The sequence below is a fragment of the Pithys albifrons genome, chromosome 18 (assembly GCF_047495875.1).
Source record: "Pithys albifrons albifrons isolate INPA30051 chromosome 18, PitAlb_v1, whole genome shotgun sequence".
NCBI classification, from domain to species: domain Eukaryota; kingdom Metazoa; phylum Chordata; class Aves; order Passeriformes; family Thamnophilidae; genus Pithys; species Pithys albifrons.
Window position 1 is genome coordinate 8,123,481 of NC_092475.1, and position 15,896 is coordinate 8,139,376.

Here is a 15,896-nt window from a genome sequence, read left to right on the forward strand (position 1 = left end):
CAGGTTTTTTGTAAGATCTCAGTTCCAGGAGACTCTGTAGCCACAAGGGCAAAGGAAGCTGGATGATGTGTCAGATGCATTCCCTTTATGGCCAAATACCTCTTGGTGCTCTTGCTGGGTCTTCACCAGCCACTTGTGGACTTCCAGTTCTTACCAGGAGGCAGCAGGGCTGTTCTCCTGAAGTGTCTGTGAAGGTCCTGACTTTGAAAGGCACCAGCTCTCAGATGCTCTGTGTAGTTCTGGTGCATCCACAGTGCCTTTGGCCACTGCTTTCCAGGGAATGGGCACACAGGGCACTGCTGTCCCTGTGCTGTAATCACACGTTCATGGGTCAGCCAAAACCACTTAAAAATAAGGCTTAGCATTTCTGTAGGTAAATGGTCACCAACATAAGGAACCTGTCCTAGGACTTGAGGGAGTGCTTCAGTTCAAGTCACAGGAGATGAAGTAATTATAATTTTAACTACAAATTGATGTTTACAAGGGCTGGAAATACTCTGCACACAGTGGCGACTCCAGGCATTGGGCAAGTCCAATGTGAAACTGGCTTGGCTTGAATCACAACTGAGGTAAATTTGAGAGGGACTTTCAGAAGCTGCATTTTGGGTTGTGAGTCTCTTTTCCTTAAAATTACATTACATTTTCTTCTGCAGACATGTTTATTTGCTTTGAGTGGGGTGCTATGTTCTTCCTTGGAAAGCAACCCAAGATTCCAGCAGGTAGACCCTAGGGTGCAATTTTCAGCTAGGTAGGCTGGGTTACAGCTCTGAGAGCTCTCCTGAGGTCATCCTGCAGCTTCAAATAACTCTACTGTGTTTTCAGATATGTTTCCTTTTAAACAAATGCCATTGATTTTTATACAAATTTTTCCTTAGCACAAATTTTACAGGCTGTTATTAAAAATCATACATACACCAAATTGTGCTGTATCTGTTTTAGAAGTTAATACAGACCTTTGTTCTATACTTGATTACATTTCATAGCTCTTCCTATCTTCAAAACTAGTGCAAATTTCAGGTAAAGATTAAGAATTTCCAGCAATTTGAGTGGTTGTGATAAAGGTCTTGGTTTAGATGCAGCATTAAATGCTCCTCCATCTGTTTCTGTCATGCAGAAAAACGTCTCTGCTTTTGAGAAACCACTGAGCAGGAGTGTCTCTGCAGAAGGGCTGGGAGGAACCTGTGCCCTGTGTGGCGTTCCAGTGCCTGTGCAGATAATCTTGCCCTTAATCACAGTCACACTGTGGTGTTCAGCAGCGTTTCACAGCTTGTGGTCAGCAGCCCAAGACATTCGTTTCCTCCCGTGTAGGCAGGAGCGATGCTCGCGGTGGTGCCTGGTTATTCCAGGAAGCGCCTGGTGCTGCTCAGACACGGAGCTGGGGCGGCTCAGCCTGGCAGGATCAGGGGCTGTGGCACGGCAGTGGTTAGCACAGGGCAGCCTCTGCCCAGCCCCTGCAGCAAAGGGGACTCTCGTGGTGCCACACAGACCCAAACCTCTCCAGGGTTTCTCTTTCCAGGAGGTCTGCGGCGTTCGGCCGCCAGGCAGATGCTCTGGTGATCTGGGGAGTCCCTGTCTGTGGCACACAAACAAAAATGCTCTGGCAGCCAAATCAGCGAGGAAATGAATTTTCTTGTCTTTAGCAAACAGTGCACACCATCAGGCCTGGACAGATCGAATTTGTTATGATAGCAAAACAAGTTCTATGGAAACCATTGTGAGCCCCGAGTGAGGCTGCCCAGGAGAGTTGGGGAAAGCCGCTTTTGTTTGTTGTGCTTGGCATCGTTTTGCTCTGGATGAAGATGCTTTAATTTTGTGGGGAGACCCAAGAGAGCATTCCTGTTTTTCCATACCAGAAACCCTTCCAAGCTGGCATAAACGTCCCCTCTTTCCAGCTGCTCCTTTCCAAACACACTGTGCCTCCTAAAGATAGTCTTTACAGTGGCTGGGGCTGGTGGAAAACATGAAGCCTGCATGGATTAGCACAGGAATTCATTTGGGCTGACGAATTGGGTTTCCCTCTATAAACAGCACTAGTGTTTTCATCTTCTGGACAGCACAGCAAACTCCACGTCCTCCTCACCCCATCCCTCCTGCCTGAGCAATGACTGCCTCCAGCCATTGAGAAGGGCACACCAGGCCTGCCATGGGGCATGGAAAACATGTCCAACAAGGTGTTTTCACCTATCTCCCCTCCCAGACAGTTTTTTTCCAACCATTAAAAGAGGTAGTAGTGTTATTTTTGTTGGGTTTTTTAAGTTTATTTTTCTTTCCAGGTAAAAGGGAAATTAAAGTAGTCCCTTCTCCACTGGTTTGGTGACCTTACAAGCAGCCCACACTATATATGTTCTCTTTTCTACTTTAACTTCAGCACAATGTGGAATTAGGGAAACTCTAAAGAGGATTTTTCCTATCTTTTCCAATCCCAGGGCTTCACATGGCCCTGCACACCTTCACTGCCTCCAAGGCCTGTCCTACCCCTGCCAGGGGAGCACCCCCAGCACACCACTGAACCCCTCTGCTGCTCCAAATACACTTTTGTATCACTTATACCTTCTTTTAAAGCTTACTTTATAAATATAATCATCAAGGGTTAATAATCACTCAGTATTGTTTCCATTTACCTGATTGTTGAGAAATGGATAATTTTATCCATGTCACTGAGTAACTGAGCATGGAATTAAGTTGTTGTGGATGAAAATGGGGGATTTGGGATTCGGCTGTCAAAGTGAGGAATTATTTAAGTAATGAAGTCCTGTCCCTTGACTTTACCTAATCACCATGTTTTCACATATATAACCTACACCCCATTAAAAGTTTGTTCTTTGAAAACAAATCTTAGCAAGCCCCCACCTCCTCATAACATTCCACAGTATCTCTGGCCCTTTCAAGGCACTGTGGTGCAGCCATTCCCCACCCCAGGGATGTCTGCTCTGGAATAGAGGGAGAGAAGACTGTGGCTGATAGAGAGAGAGAGAGAGAGAAGGCAACTGGAACAGGCATGGGACAAGCTCCTGGAAGTGCAGGGGTAAAGGCATGACCCTTATTCATGTGTAACATGCCCTGTTGCTGAATCACAGTCTTTTTATAGATAACATCAGTTATACTTACAACAATATGGGATTTAAAAAAAAAGACATAAAAGCAGAGAACCTGCCAGTGGATAGCAATGCCTTAGTGGTTTGGAATTCTATTGATTGGTTTAACTGAAATATTCTCTCTGCCACATCATTTGATATAGATCCCTATTTGTGCAGTTCCACACTCACCTGGTGGGATTGCAGTGGAGTTAAGGATTCCCTGTCCCACTGGAGTGATGAAGAGGCTGCCCAGAGGGAGCCCCAGGGTGCTCTCCAGGGAGGAAGTGCTAGTCAGGACTTGGCCTTTCATGTCTAGTTTCTTTAAGCAGACTCACTGGCTGCCAGGAGTTTGCAGCTGTAGCATCAGCCACAATAAACCACATGAGAAAACAAAATGCAGGAGATTTCCAAAATACTAACAGCTGGATGCAGATGACATTTTTGAATCAAGAAGAAAAAAAGAAGCCCAAGCCAAAGCAGTTGCACTCATGTTGCCCTCTGGCCCCTTTTATGCTGTCCCCACACAGCTCAGGGCCAAGCTGGGGCACAAGTGGTGGAGAAGAAATGCAACTGAGGGTGTTTCTGGGGCACCTACCATAGGTGATGAGAAGGGGAGAGTGCCCACTGGAGACAGACACCTCCTTGAGTCACAAAAATTGCCTCTCTTGTTGGCCAAAGGGCGTCAGTCCTCGTTGTCCTGGTCTCAGCCAGGGTCGGCAGTGACCAAACCCTCTCTGGAGACTCTGCTGGCTGTCACTGCCTTCAGTGGTGATTTCCAGCCCAAATATAAACTGCAGAATTATTTCCAATGTTGATTAGTCATGTTGAGGGGACCCCAAGGAAAGCCGTGTGCTGTGACCTGTGTGTGACACAGCCAGGGCAGAGCACACTCCCACCCCACCCTCTGTGCCCATGGCCCCCAGAGGGATGTTGGCTGCTGGCTTGGCTGTGACACATGACAGAGCTCTGCTTGGCAGGGCTCCCCCAGGGTCACTGGTTGCTGTCAGCTCAAAACAGGGCAGTTTCAGTTCTGTGATGCTCCTTCTGCCCTCTCCCAGCACCCACTGTAGCATGAACTTGTTCTGAAGTTACCAAGGCTTAAACACCCACTTCAACTTGAGCACAGTTTAACTTCTTGACTGTAAAGGGGAAAGCCCCAGCCTCTTGGATAGTCTGTCTTTTCCCATCAGTAATTACTGTTATTTTTCGGTCTCTTGCTGTGGCATTTTTGTAGTACCTAGAATATTCCCTCCCCTTTCCCAGGTATTTTCCTGCAGCCACAGGGCTCAGTGATCCATGGCCAGCAGGTAACTCCAGCATGGAGTGTGGCACCTGTGCTCACTGCCAGACAGTCCTGCAGCGCCAGGGAAGACCATGGGAGCTAGACCTGGCTGTGACAGGCTCTGTGGATGTGCTGGTGCCCATGGCCCAGTCTCTGAGCTTCCTGAGTTGTGGGGGAGTACAGGTCAGGCTGGACAGTTGGACTGGTTCTTTGTCTGTTTTTCTGCCCACCCTGGATGCTCCATGTTGAGCCTCTGGAAAAGTGCAGTGGCTGGTGACAGTCAGCCCTCGGAGCTGTTCCCATGTGCTTCCTTGGGATGATGCTGCAAGGAACGTATAGCATTACCTCCTCACCCATGATTCAGCTCTTATTAGTACAAAAACCTTCCCATCCCTCCTTGGTGTCCCAAAGAACAGCCCCCAGTTCCTGTTGTAGAACATCCTCTATTGATGCTCCCCAACACTTGTTCCATCTCCTCTGTCAGGGAAGCGTTGGGTACAGTCTATGCCAAATGCCAAGAGGTGACATGTCCTTGTCTTTTGGTGTATTGGGTATTTTAAAAAGTGGCTAGATATCTAATCCACAGTGACTTAGTTGAGAGCTGCATACCAAAGTACTTTTAGAAATCTGACAGAGGATATCCAGTGGCTCCATATGGTTTCACTACACTATGTGTGTTAGTTGGGGCATTTTGTTCTTGTTGGCAGCCACTCTCCTTCCAGGACCGCTCAGCAGGAGTTCTGGTGATCTTGGCCTTCAGCTTTGCTATGCTGTGTCTTCCAGCAGTCTGTGGCTAGTTCCCCAACTGCAGGACAAACAGTATTCCCGTTCAATCCGTGTTCCTGGCCACAGGGATGGCCTGCCAATTGCTGCTGAATGTGTTCTGTAGTCAGATGAGATCATATCAAATGGTAAGCAAGTTCTGTCTTTATTTTAGGCAAGAGGGTGTTTTATCATGCTGTGGTTCCAAAGCCTTCGTTGTTAGGTTGGAATTCACCCAGGAAGTGTAGCAATGGATGGTTAAATGCAAAGTAATAGGTTCAATATGAGCCACAAATACAGAGCTTGTGAGCTGGCTGTGCAAACTTGTGTGTAGAGGAGAACATTGTCATACAACTGGTGAGACTTGGGAGTGATTTGGATGAGCTTGCCAGGTGTTCACAATGCCTTGCACTGTGCCCCTGAGACACTGCCATGAGCACAGGATTCTACCTCCTGCCTGGGGTGCGTGGGGGTACACACAGTTCTCAGACCTCACAGCTGGAAAATTTGGGATGGCTCATCATGAAATTCTGGGAAGGATTCCCTGGGGCAGTCTCTTTGGGTGGTTGTTCCTACAGCTTGATCTGGAACTGAGATGGGAGATCTGGAAATAATTGAGGGCTAATTTCTGAACAAATGTAGGTTAGTGCTGATGTGGTGAGGTTGGGAATTGCCCAACCTCGACAGCACCAGCTGTACATCAGCTAAAGGGGAGTTACCCCCAGCTACTGGACACCAAGGGGCTCAGCTCTAGTTGTAGTAGTTGATATCCTTTTCTTTTCTTTTCTTTTCTCTTTTATTTTTTATTTCCTTTTTCTTTTTTTTTCTTTCTTTTTCTTTTCGAGAATGAAAGTTTTCTCCTTCATGCCATTGACTCAGATTGAAAGTTTGAAGTCTTTGGATGATGCATATACATTTTTCTCATTCTCTCAAGCTATTTACTGTCAGATGCTCCTGGTCTTCTGGAGGTGAGATGCAAAGCCAGCTGCAGTAACTGTTCCCCATAGTCTTTTGCACTCCTTTTTCTAGTAACAGGTGTCTCTTGTAATTAGCTCTGTCTCATGGTCTCTGATTTATACATATATTCCATAGTATTTTATATCATTTTTACTATTCAATTATTTTGTTAGAAACCCCAGCACAGATGAGAACTCCATCATGGCAGATCCTGTGTTGACTCCAAAGGAAAAAAAGCTGTTTCTCCCTCAAAGGACTTAGAGTCAAAGTGCAAAATAAAAGCAAACAGATGGATGTGGGCAGACTCACAGTATCTTGTGTGTGGCACCTCCTTGACATTATTAGATGTGAATTGTAACACTCTGTCAATAACTACTTAAATATTTAATAGTCTGGATTCTTTCCAGCTGACTTGGGAGTAGTAATTGCAGCCCCAAAGTTAAGTGCTGGATTCCCATTGGCAGGACCTGCAGAGGCAGTTCCTAACCCAGAGCTCCTCAAACAGCCCTTGCCATTCCATGTCTGGGGTGAAGGGGGAAGAATCTTGCCCCTAATACTCGTTTGTTGAAGGGTGTGGAGTCACAATAAAAAATAATCTGTGTGCACAAGTGATTTTGTGTGTCCCCCTGGTCAGTGTTGTGCCTACTGTCCACAGTTCTCTTGAAAACACAGCACATAAGAAACCAATGCCTTGTGCACACTCACTGGTCTGAAGCTGTTTGTGAGAGCTGAGTAATTGCCAGCAGAAGGATATTTGTATCACTGGTCCACAGGGGACCTCGGTTCATTTGGCAAGATTGTTCATAAGCCACTTGTGCATCTTCCATGTTACCCTAGGACAGGGATTTTCTGCCTGCTGTTTTCTCCTGAGAACCAGGCTCAACATTCAGTTCAGATATGTTTGGAGGAAAACCTGGTTTGCTGGAGAGGCTCAGGTTCTGCAAGAAGCCACAAGCCCTTCAATGGGGATGCCTGGAGAGTAGGACACAGCAGAAGATAAGATGCCAGAGAATTAGAGCCAGTGAATAATTTCATGGATTAATAGACATAAGCACTAGTGCTCAAGGGAGAAAAGCAGATTACATTATTGAGTGTTCATCCCCTGCAAAACTGCCTAAAGGGAAGGGTAATATGGTTTGTTTTCCCTTAATTAAATATTTGTTAAATGGTTTGTTTCCCCTCAATTAAATATTTGTTCTGGTTGTGCCTTTGTGACAGAAATAAAAAAGCAGCAGCATTGCCTATCTTGTGCTTTCAGCTAATCCTGAACATGCTGTAACTGTTCTTCTGGTCCTACCCGCCAATTATTTCCTGTAAAAAATAGCTTTCTCCCATCCCTTCTCTTTTTCCTCTCTATTTTTGAATCACGTTGCTGAATGACTCACCCTGCTCTCAGTAAATAGGTTAAGTCCTGGAGAATGATGAAACTACAGAGTGACATGAGAATAAATAGTGCTGTTGCTTGTGTGCTCTCCCTGATGGCAGGTACTGTTCCAGAGGTGTTGTGGTGTCCAATACCAATTTCATCAGCTTTTAAACCATGAGGTGCAAGCTACTGGAGGGAAAAATCATCACCAACCTCCTTTGTCTCTGCTGGTTTTAATGTAAAAGAATGATGTCTTAATGCCAAATGGCACTGCTTATCTCAGCAGTTCTGCAGCAAATTCATAAGGTCCAAACCACACACAAAAACCAGAATCAAGAGCAGTTCACCCTTTTGCTTTGCAGCCACAGCATCACCTGCAACAGAGTTAAATCAAGAGTTAGGAGTGACAAAATGAAGACTCTTGCCTTGTGTTTCTTAAGCTTCAGTCCATCAGCCTAGTATTTTTGTATTGCTTTAGCCAACTAACGTGGTCTACAAAATGAACTCCATCCCCTTCTGGTGCAAGTTTTTATATATTTATTTATCATGTGCTCATTCTACTTGGAATATTTTACTTGGTCTCGTTGCATGTAAACTAAAACTAAATACAAACTTCATCTTTTCTCAGTAACTCACTAACTATCAACCAGAGAGAGCCAACTCCATGACTCAAACACGTGTCCCTTCCCTTCAATTGCAGCCAAAACTCTCTGGCATCAGAGAGCTGCAGAATGAAAGTCATATCTAAATATATGTGAGCAGAAAGAAAGTCAGTTAAAAAAAGACTTTGTTATGGAAAGCTACTACAAACCAAATCCACGGTGGCCTGGAGTTCCTCATCACACCCAGCTGAGCTGGTTTTCCACTTTCAAGGTACTCTTCCCAAAGCAGCTGCTGCCACTGGCAGAGGAACTGCACAAAGGCAGCTCAGTGTTGCAGTCCTTTTGTGCCTCCTGTGTGTGACTAAACAGACCTGAGGGGTTTAGCTCAGAAACACACAGAATATTTATCATCATCTTAGCAAACAATAACACAGGAACTTTTGTTTCATATTCATCTAGGTCCCAGCAGTGTCAGCACTGATACTCAGAGCCAGTCCTTGTCAGGTAACCCAGGGAGAAGTTGGGAAGCACCTGGCACCAGGTGCCACCCTGAACACCATTCCTTGGGTTTGGTTTCAGTGTCTACAGTGCTGTGGACTGGGCACAAAAAGGAGAATGAGACTTGAAGAAATGCCCTAGTTTGATGTGATGCCTCCCATTGTACTCTAAGTATCTGAGGTGCAACCCCTCTAAATTAAGGTCAGGGAGTCTGAGCCTGCAGATGAGCTCCAAAGGCTGCCCACAGGGATATGCTGAAGCCTTCATGGGGCAGGAGGGAAAGCGCATGACATAGTTCCTGAAGGTGCCCTTTCTGGATCCACAGGTGATGCTGGTTCTCCAGCCTGTGCATAGGCAGGTTTGCACCTGTCTTAGAATCTTCTGATAAAACAAATGATGACTAAATACTGAAATCCATCAAGCAAACAGGAAATCATACTCTTGAGTGAAAAATTGCTCTTTGTCTTGCTGTTCCAGTCAACAGCCCGGGGTGAGAAAGCTCATGTGTGTGTGCATGTGTGTCCTACAAACAGCATCTAAGCCCAGTGTCCTGGTTCATGGAAAAGGTGCCTTGAAAACTTAACTCATTGATTTCTAGTAGATTCAGACAGAGATCAGATGGATTAAATAACCAAAAGCACCACAAATGGCACCTATCGGCCTCAGAATTCCTCCATTCAGTTTATGTTAGGGCACTATTGGGCTCCACTTATTGCAGGAGAACATGTAATTTGTAGCAACATCACTCTCCTGTCTATTGTTTGTGCTCAGATTTCAGCCCTCAATAAGGGGCCTCAATAAACTGCTCTTCCAGGGAATTAAACAACCAGTTAACACTCAATCCTTTTCTTAACTGATTAACTGTGTGAAAGTCCTCTGGCCATGGAAGTGCAACGATTGTTTACTAATCACTTGCAGGTTTGGGTGCAACTTATTACTGATTTACAAGGTCGTAACCATTTGTGTAACAAGCTAAAGTGAAGCATGGCAGAGAGGTACAGACACCCAGCAGTGTGGGCACGGCAGGAGGGCAGGGAGAGCTGCCCAGGCTGCACCTGAGCTCCACTGCTGCAAACTGCTCTTCTCCTTCACTTGGATCAGGTCACTTTGCTTTGTGTAACTGAGGAGAATCTGGCCCTAGGGAACGGCACAGGGAACTTCTGTCCGAGGGTAATGCATCAATAGGCAAAAGCAAAGGGTTATTTGCCTAAAAGAAATTATTCAGGCTGTGTGGGGACACCAGTTCCAGCCTTCCCACAGTCAGTGGAGAGTGTCTGGGAAGCTTCTCTCCAGTGGTGCCCCAGTATCTCCCAGGACGAGGCATCCCCAGGGCTGGGGCTGAGGATACTCCTTATTGTCCTCACTTTAGGCGCTGTACAGCAAAGTCAGAACAGGTCCCTGTCTTCAAAGTGCTCTCTGTTACCTGGGTTAGCTCAGTTTCCTGATGGAAATAATTAGGATCTGATTTTTAGAAGTGTTGAGCATTCCAATGTTGACTAACATAGATTTAAATGTTTTGGATTAGTAACTGAAATGGTTGCCTGTTGGGATTTGCAGAGTGCCAAAGAGAGCTCAGTACCTCATGCCTGTGGTACTTTGAGATCTAGAGGGTCTAAAGCCCTGCCTAAGGACTTTAAAACATCCTGTAGGGACTCCTGAAATTGCACTGCACTACATGTAGTACAGTGGATATACTACAGAGTCTGGGTCATTTTGTGCAGGTCATCCTCATGTCAGGCTCTTTGCTGTTAGCTGAGCATGGATTGTTTAAATTCCATGCGTGTGACCTTCACAAACTTTGTGCATTTTTCAGAACAAAACAGATCTGTAATAAATCTGGTCCTTCGGGGGTGCTTTGGACTTGGCCAGATCCATATGACAAGATGATGACAGAGCAGAGGTCCAAGCTCTGGAGTCCCACCATCCTGCTCTAACACTCTATCCTGACAGTTTGAAGGCAGTTGTTTCGTAGTGGCTGTTGATCTTTTCTGGAAGTACTCTGGCAATAATGAAAGTACTAAGAAAATCCTTAGCATTTCTGAGGTGGAGTCACAGAGAGTTTTTGTGTTTCAAATACTTCCTCTGTGATAGTTTTGATCTCTAGTCCTGTAGGGCATCAAACTTTTTTAGCAGAAATGCTATCTTTATTTTCAGCTCTCTTCTTACAGGTACACCCAGCTTCCTGTTGAACATTTTGGGTAGGATGGTAGCATAAATACTGATAATTTTATTCTTGCTCCTCACTCTAGAACTGTACTGAAATATAGAGGAAGGATATTTAAATGTTGTGAGTGAAATACAGATCCTGTGAATCCTGAGGGGTTTAGATATTGGTTTCAGTGGGGACAGGCTTTAGCAAAAAATCTGCAATTTTTTTAGACTCTCTTTTCATCAGAAATCTAGATTATGTTGTTACATTCATGGAATGATGTGAAGAGGTTTTGAGTCTATTGAAACTGTTATAGCAAAAATGCATCCTGGGACTTGAATTGACACTTAGTTTGAGATCAGTATTCCAAGAGTTTTCTTAATTAATGGAGGTGACATGATTGCTGTTGAGCTGAATGGTGTGGAAGTGGTTTATAGTTTACGCAGACTTCATGGATTACAAGCAGGACAGGGAAGAAAACTTTCAGGGTACATCTATTGGCATTATTTCTGAGTAAACCCTTTTCTTGATGTATAATTAAATAAAACTTTACAGCCAAGAACACCTTAGCAGTTATATGTCCCCATTTTCCAGAAAAAAAAAAAGGCATTTTATTGCTGTTAATTTATAAAACAACCCCGGAGTCCCAGGTTTTTTCCCCCAGCATAGTTTTTTGGGTTTGGACTCCTTGTGCCTGACACACCAAAGTTTGTGTTTGCAGTCAAGGAGCTGCTGTGCTTGCGTGTGCAAAAGCTGATTTTCCAGGATGCAGGGGATAAAATAGGCTGTGTCCTGAGTGGTAGGTTCCAGTCTGTGATACGTGGCTGCACAATCCTTGGGAGCCAAGTAAAATATTTCTTTTCTATATATAGTCACCTGAAATCCAGCAGCAAAGACACTTCTGAGTCTTGCACTCAAAAGTTAGATTTTAAGAAGGAGTTTTTCCTCCTTAATATTGTGGTTCTTTTTTTTTTTAATTTCCATGTGGTTCTGCAGAAGCGCCAATTGCTTTCATGGTGATTTAAAAAGAAATTTCAAGAGATTAGACAAGAAAAAATGAAGCAGACTATCTTTTTATATGGGGAAAAAATCACTTTATATGTAGTGAAGCAAAGACTGTAACTTTCGTAATTTCTTTGCACATCTTTCCTGTTCTGTACAATAAAGCCAAAGTCTAATTTGCACAGTCACTGTGGTTACATCAGTTAATTAAAAGGGACTGACTTCTGATCTGGCATAAATGTGTTGCATCTTATTGGGGCCACTGAGGTGATGATAGAGCTGACTTTTGCAAAAGGCAGTGACTAGTCTTTGACCTGACGTACAAGTCGCAGGGACCTCCTGTGCCTCTGAAGTCTCAGATCAAATTCTCAGCATTTTACATATTTCATCATCAATTTAGGAGTGTAATTTTTGGCATATTCATTTTTAGAGCATGTCAGTCGAGAAAAGAGGGGGGAAAAGTAAAATCTAGTGCTGGATCTGAGCAAACAGAAAGGTCAGCGGTTCAGTTCTGCCTTATGTAATGTATGTGCTAAAATGTCCTTTTAATAAATTAAACCAAAAAATGAAGAGTAGCTGAAAACTGTAACATTTGGCCATACAACATAGGTCAAAGGTTACCTTTTTTCTCAAAAATGGTTTTGCAAATCTTTTTCAGAGCTGATAGATACACACCTTAGCTGGATACAAAACATTATATGAAAAAGAATGACTGTGATCTTTGATCCAAGCAATCAAAAAGAAAGGTAATTGGTATTTTTCTGCCTTTTCTCCAGCTGTGTGTTTCTTTAACCTTTATTTATTTTTTTTTCAATTAAATAGTCATGCCCCTTTTTATTTGGCTTAGAGGGTTTAAAATCTTATTTAATTTTATTTTTTCATCCTTTTCCTTCCCTACTTGTGAACCACACAGCTGTCCTGAAGTAGCTGGGGCCTGATGGGCAGGGCAGGAGAGCTGGGGCTGTGCATGTTGGGCTGGAGCATCCTGTCCTTGGCAGGCAGCAGCTGGACCCGCCTCAGGGCGTGCCTTGCCTGCTCACATTCTGAGGGCACACCACAAACCCAGGGGTCAGCTTTCCTCCCCACCCCCTGGTACTCCATTAGTTCCTCCCCACGTGTCTCGTGTTTGCTTTGCATGTCTAAGCACCTCTTGGATGGGTCAGTAGAGCAGACATGGAATATTGCAAGAATTTGCAGGAATATTGCAGGATCCCTGCCCTCTGCCCACTGGGGCTGAACTTTGCCACCTCTCACTCTTGCAGGATCTCCAGAGTAAAGGAGTTGCAAACACACTTCTGCACATTCCTGCTGCTGCTTTTTTCCATTGTACATGAGAAACAAGTACTTCTAATTGTTGTAATACAATAAATGAGACAGATACTCTTAAAGTGCCTTGTAAAAACCATTAATGTGTTATCAGGTGAAAGTGTTAACAAGAAAACTGAAGTTTTTACTCGTTCATGTTTTCAAAATATATTCCAAGTGCATCACTGCCGTGGGTGTAATGCTGTGACAGCATAACTGTGTTGGGGTTTTTCCAGGCAGATCTACGGGATCACTGATGGAGCTGTCACTGCACTGTGGCTGTGTGTGCACACACGGGGGGGATGCACATAGAAATCAGCTCCATGTACAGAATCAGCTCCATGTGCAAAATCAGTTCTATGTACAGAATCAGCTCCGTGTACAGAATCACTTCCATGTAGAGAATCAATTCCATGTACAGAATCAATTCCATGTACAGAATCAGCAGCATGTACCGAATCAGTAACACGTAGAGAACCAGCTCCATGTACAGAATCAGTTCCATGTACAGAATCAACTCCATGTATAGAATCAACTCCATGGACAGAATCAATTCCAGGCAGCCTGACTCTCTGCCAGCTGAACTGGGGCCTGGTTTCTGTCTCTGGGCTACTCGTTGGAGCTCAGTATTTAATAGAACCCCCTGTCATCCCACGAGTGAACACACTCCAGATTTCTGTCTGAGAGGATGGGAATTAGAGGCTTACATGTCTTCGAGGCCTGGAGCCTGAGAGACTGACTCTGCCCCATCAAAGCTGAGCACTTAGGGGATCACAGGCATTCCCCATGATTCCAGCAGCCTCTGCGGTGTCTGATGGGGTCTCCAGCTACTGGGGAGTTGTACTACAGCAGTGTAACAGAGGAAATGCTGAAGGGGTTCAGGCCCAGCCTTGGTCTGCATGGCTAATGGCAGCTGTAATTTCAATATCCTTCTTTATGATTTAATCATTCATTATCTTTATATGTGTCCTCGTTGCCCCATTTAATCATTAAATGGATCAATAGCAGTGTGCTCCAGAGCAGCCACATGCCAGGAACCTTAGACAACAATATTTTATTTACTCATCACATCATCTCAGTTTCCTCTCAGCTAGAAATGAGCAAATAATGAGAAACGACACTCGAGCTACATTTTAACCATGCTACCAAAAAAAGATAGGTGGGTTCAGAAGAGCAAGTTCAGCACATGGCCTTGGCTTCCTCTGAGGTTTGGATAGGTCTCAGTCTGCTGATTTTGTTCAACCTGCGGTTGAATCCCCAGTCTCTTGGATTACTCCTGGCTCTGGATCCATGTGCTCCCAAATCTGGAGCAGATCACCAAGGATGTGTGATTTCATCAGGCTTGATCTGGAGGTGACTCCAAACTGGGAGAGGGAAACTTGCCTTGGCATCCTTTCCTGTTACATTTATATTTTCATTAGATTTAGGGACTCTGGTTGTAGATTAGGACTTTTAGTGCTGGGACAAGCACTGACTCAAACATCTTTTCTTTATTGCTCCCAGACTGGTGTAGTCCCGCTTAAAATGCAGCTGACACTCCCCTCACCACTGAGCTGAGGTGGAATTCAGGGTGACTCCAGGACCTCCAGGCCAAGTGATCTCAGAGGGCTCTTGTCAAACCCACCTTGCCCCTGTAAGAGCTCGCAGGGAACAATCCCAGTCCTGCAGCCCCTCTTTGGGGTTCACGTTTCGTGCTCCTTCTCTGCAGCTCCTTAGCTCTGCTCAGAGTGCAGTGCCCCTGTAACCTCAGCCCACAGAAGCCACTGACTGACCTGTGCACACACAGCAGGGAAAGTGAACTTTGCAGGCTGAGTCAGTGCATGCCCACAGCATCCAGCCAGGGACACAGAACCAGGTCTGCACCCCTCAAAGGCCTGTAGGTTTACTAAGCTCAATTTTCTGCTCATGTTTCACTTAATATTTAACCCTTCCTAGATAGGACTGTTGGCTCTGATAGTTCCATTATTGTATTAAACAAAAAGAAGCTCAAACATGGTATTTTTGGTTCTCTGGCTGCTCAAACAGACGTGTTGATAAATAAAATCAACCTCCAGCCTCAGTCCACTTGTTTTTAGAAAGGAAATGACCCTGTAAGAGTGGGTGCCCACTTCTTTTACCTCACTGCTATTTTTAGCTGAGTCTGTGAAAAATTTCCATTGAAGACCTGCTCCTCTCATTTCCTGGGTAGAGCAAACAGGAAGCTGTGACAGAGCTGGAGGAGCTTTTGGCCTCAAAGTGGACCAACCTCACCTCCCTCTGGTTGCTCCCTTGCACTGCAGAGCAGCACCACAGATGGGCTGGATTTGCAAGAATTCACCCCAAAGGCTGGTAGAAGCCAGCAGAAGGTGGCAGGTAGAAAGCTGGGCAGCAGGAGAGGACAGGAATTCTGTCAGCAAGGCTTTTCTTTGCCCGTGTCATCTCCAAGAGGCACTAATCTGGTTGAAATCAGGCACTTCCCAGCTGGAATTAGAAAAAGATAAACTGTGGGCTGCTAATGGTGAGATTTTTGAGCATGGAGAGATGGGAACTGTCCAGGCAGGTCCCTTCAGGAAAATTTGCTATACCTGGATGAGCAGAGGGATTCTTCCTTGCTCCTGGCAGGCTCCTGGCCCTGCTGTGTGTGAATCCTGGGGGAGTGCAGCCCACATGTCCCTGCAGCAACCAGTGGAGCTTGGAAAAACAGATTTTAACTCCTCTGACACAAAGTCCATTGCATGTAGAGAGGAAGGAGATTTTAAACCACTGGTCACAACTGTTAAAAAGTAATACCTGTGTTCCCCTTCCCAGAGACAATGAGAGACTGGGCACCAAGGTTTTCTTAATGGTGGGAAGTGGTGAAATGCTCTGTTAATTAAAGTTCTTTCATAAACATTTACTAGAAATGGACCTAAATATG

General features: G+C 44.9%; 1 protein-coding gene across 7 annotated transcripts in view; it reads left to right on the top strand.

The window, feature by feature from the left end:
* Positions 1 to 15,896, top strand: part of NFATC2 (nuclear factor of activated T cells 2) — a 90,688-nt gene that overhangs the window by 67,890 nt on the left and 6,902 nt on the right. Inside the window, exons 10-11 of one of the 7 annotated variants that reach the window (XM_071572717.1) lie at positions 12,354 to 12,441; positions 12,958 to 13,032. The exons of 5 other annotated variants lie outside the window; for them this stretch is intronic. In XM_071572717.1, the coding sequence (XP_071428818.1) occupies positions 12,354 to 12,397 (44 nt within the window). In that variant the 3' untranslated portion in view covers positions 12,398 to 12,441; positions 12,958 to 13,032. Of the gene's footprint in view, positions 1 to 12,353; positions 12,442 to 12,957; positions 13,033 to 15,896 lie in introns of those variants that run through there. One more of the 7 variants, XM_071572716.1, reaches the window with a different exon arrangement.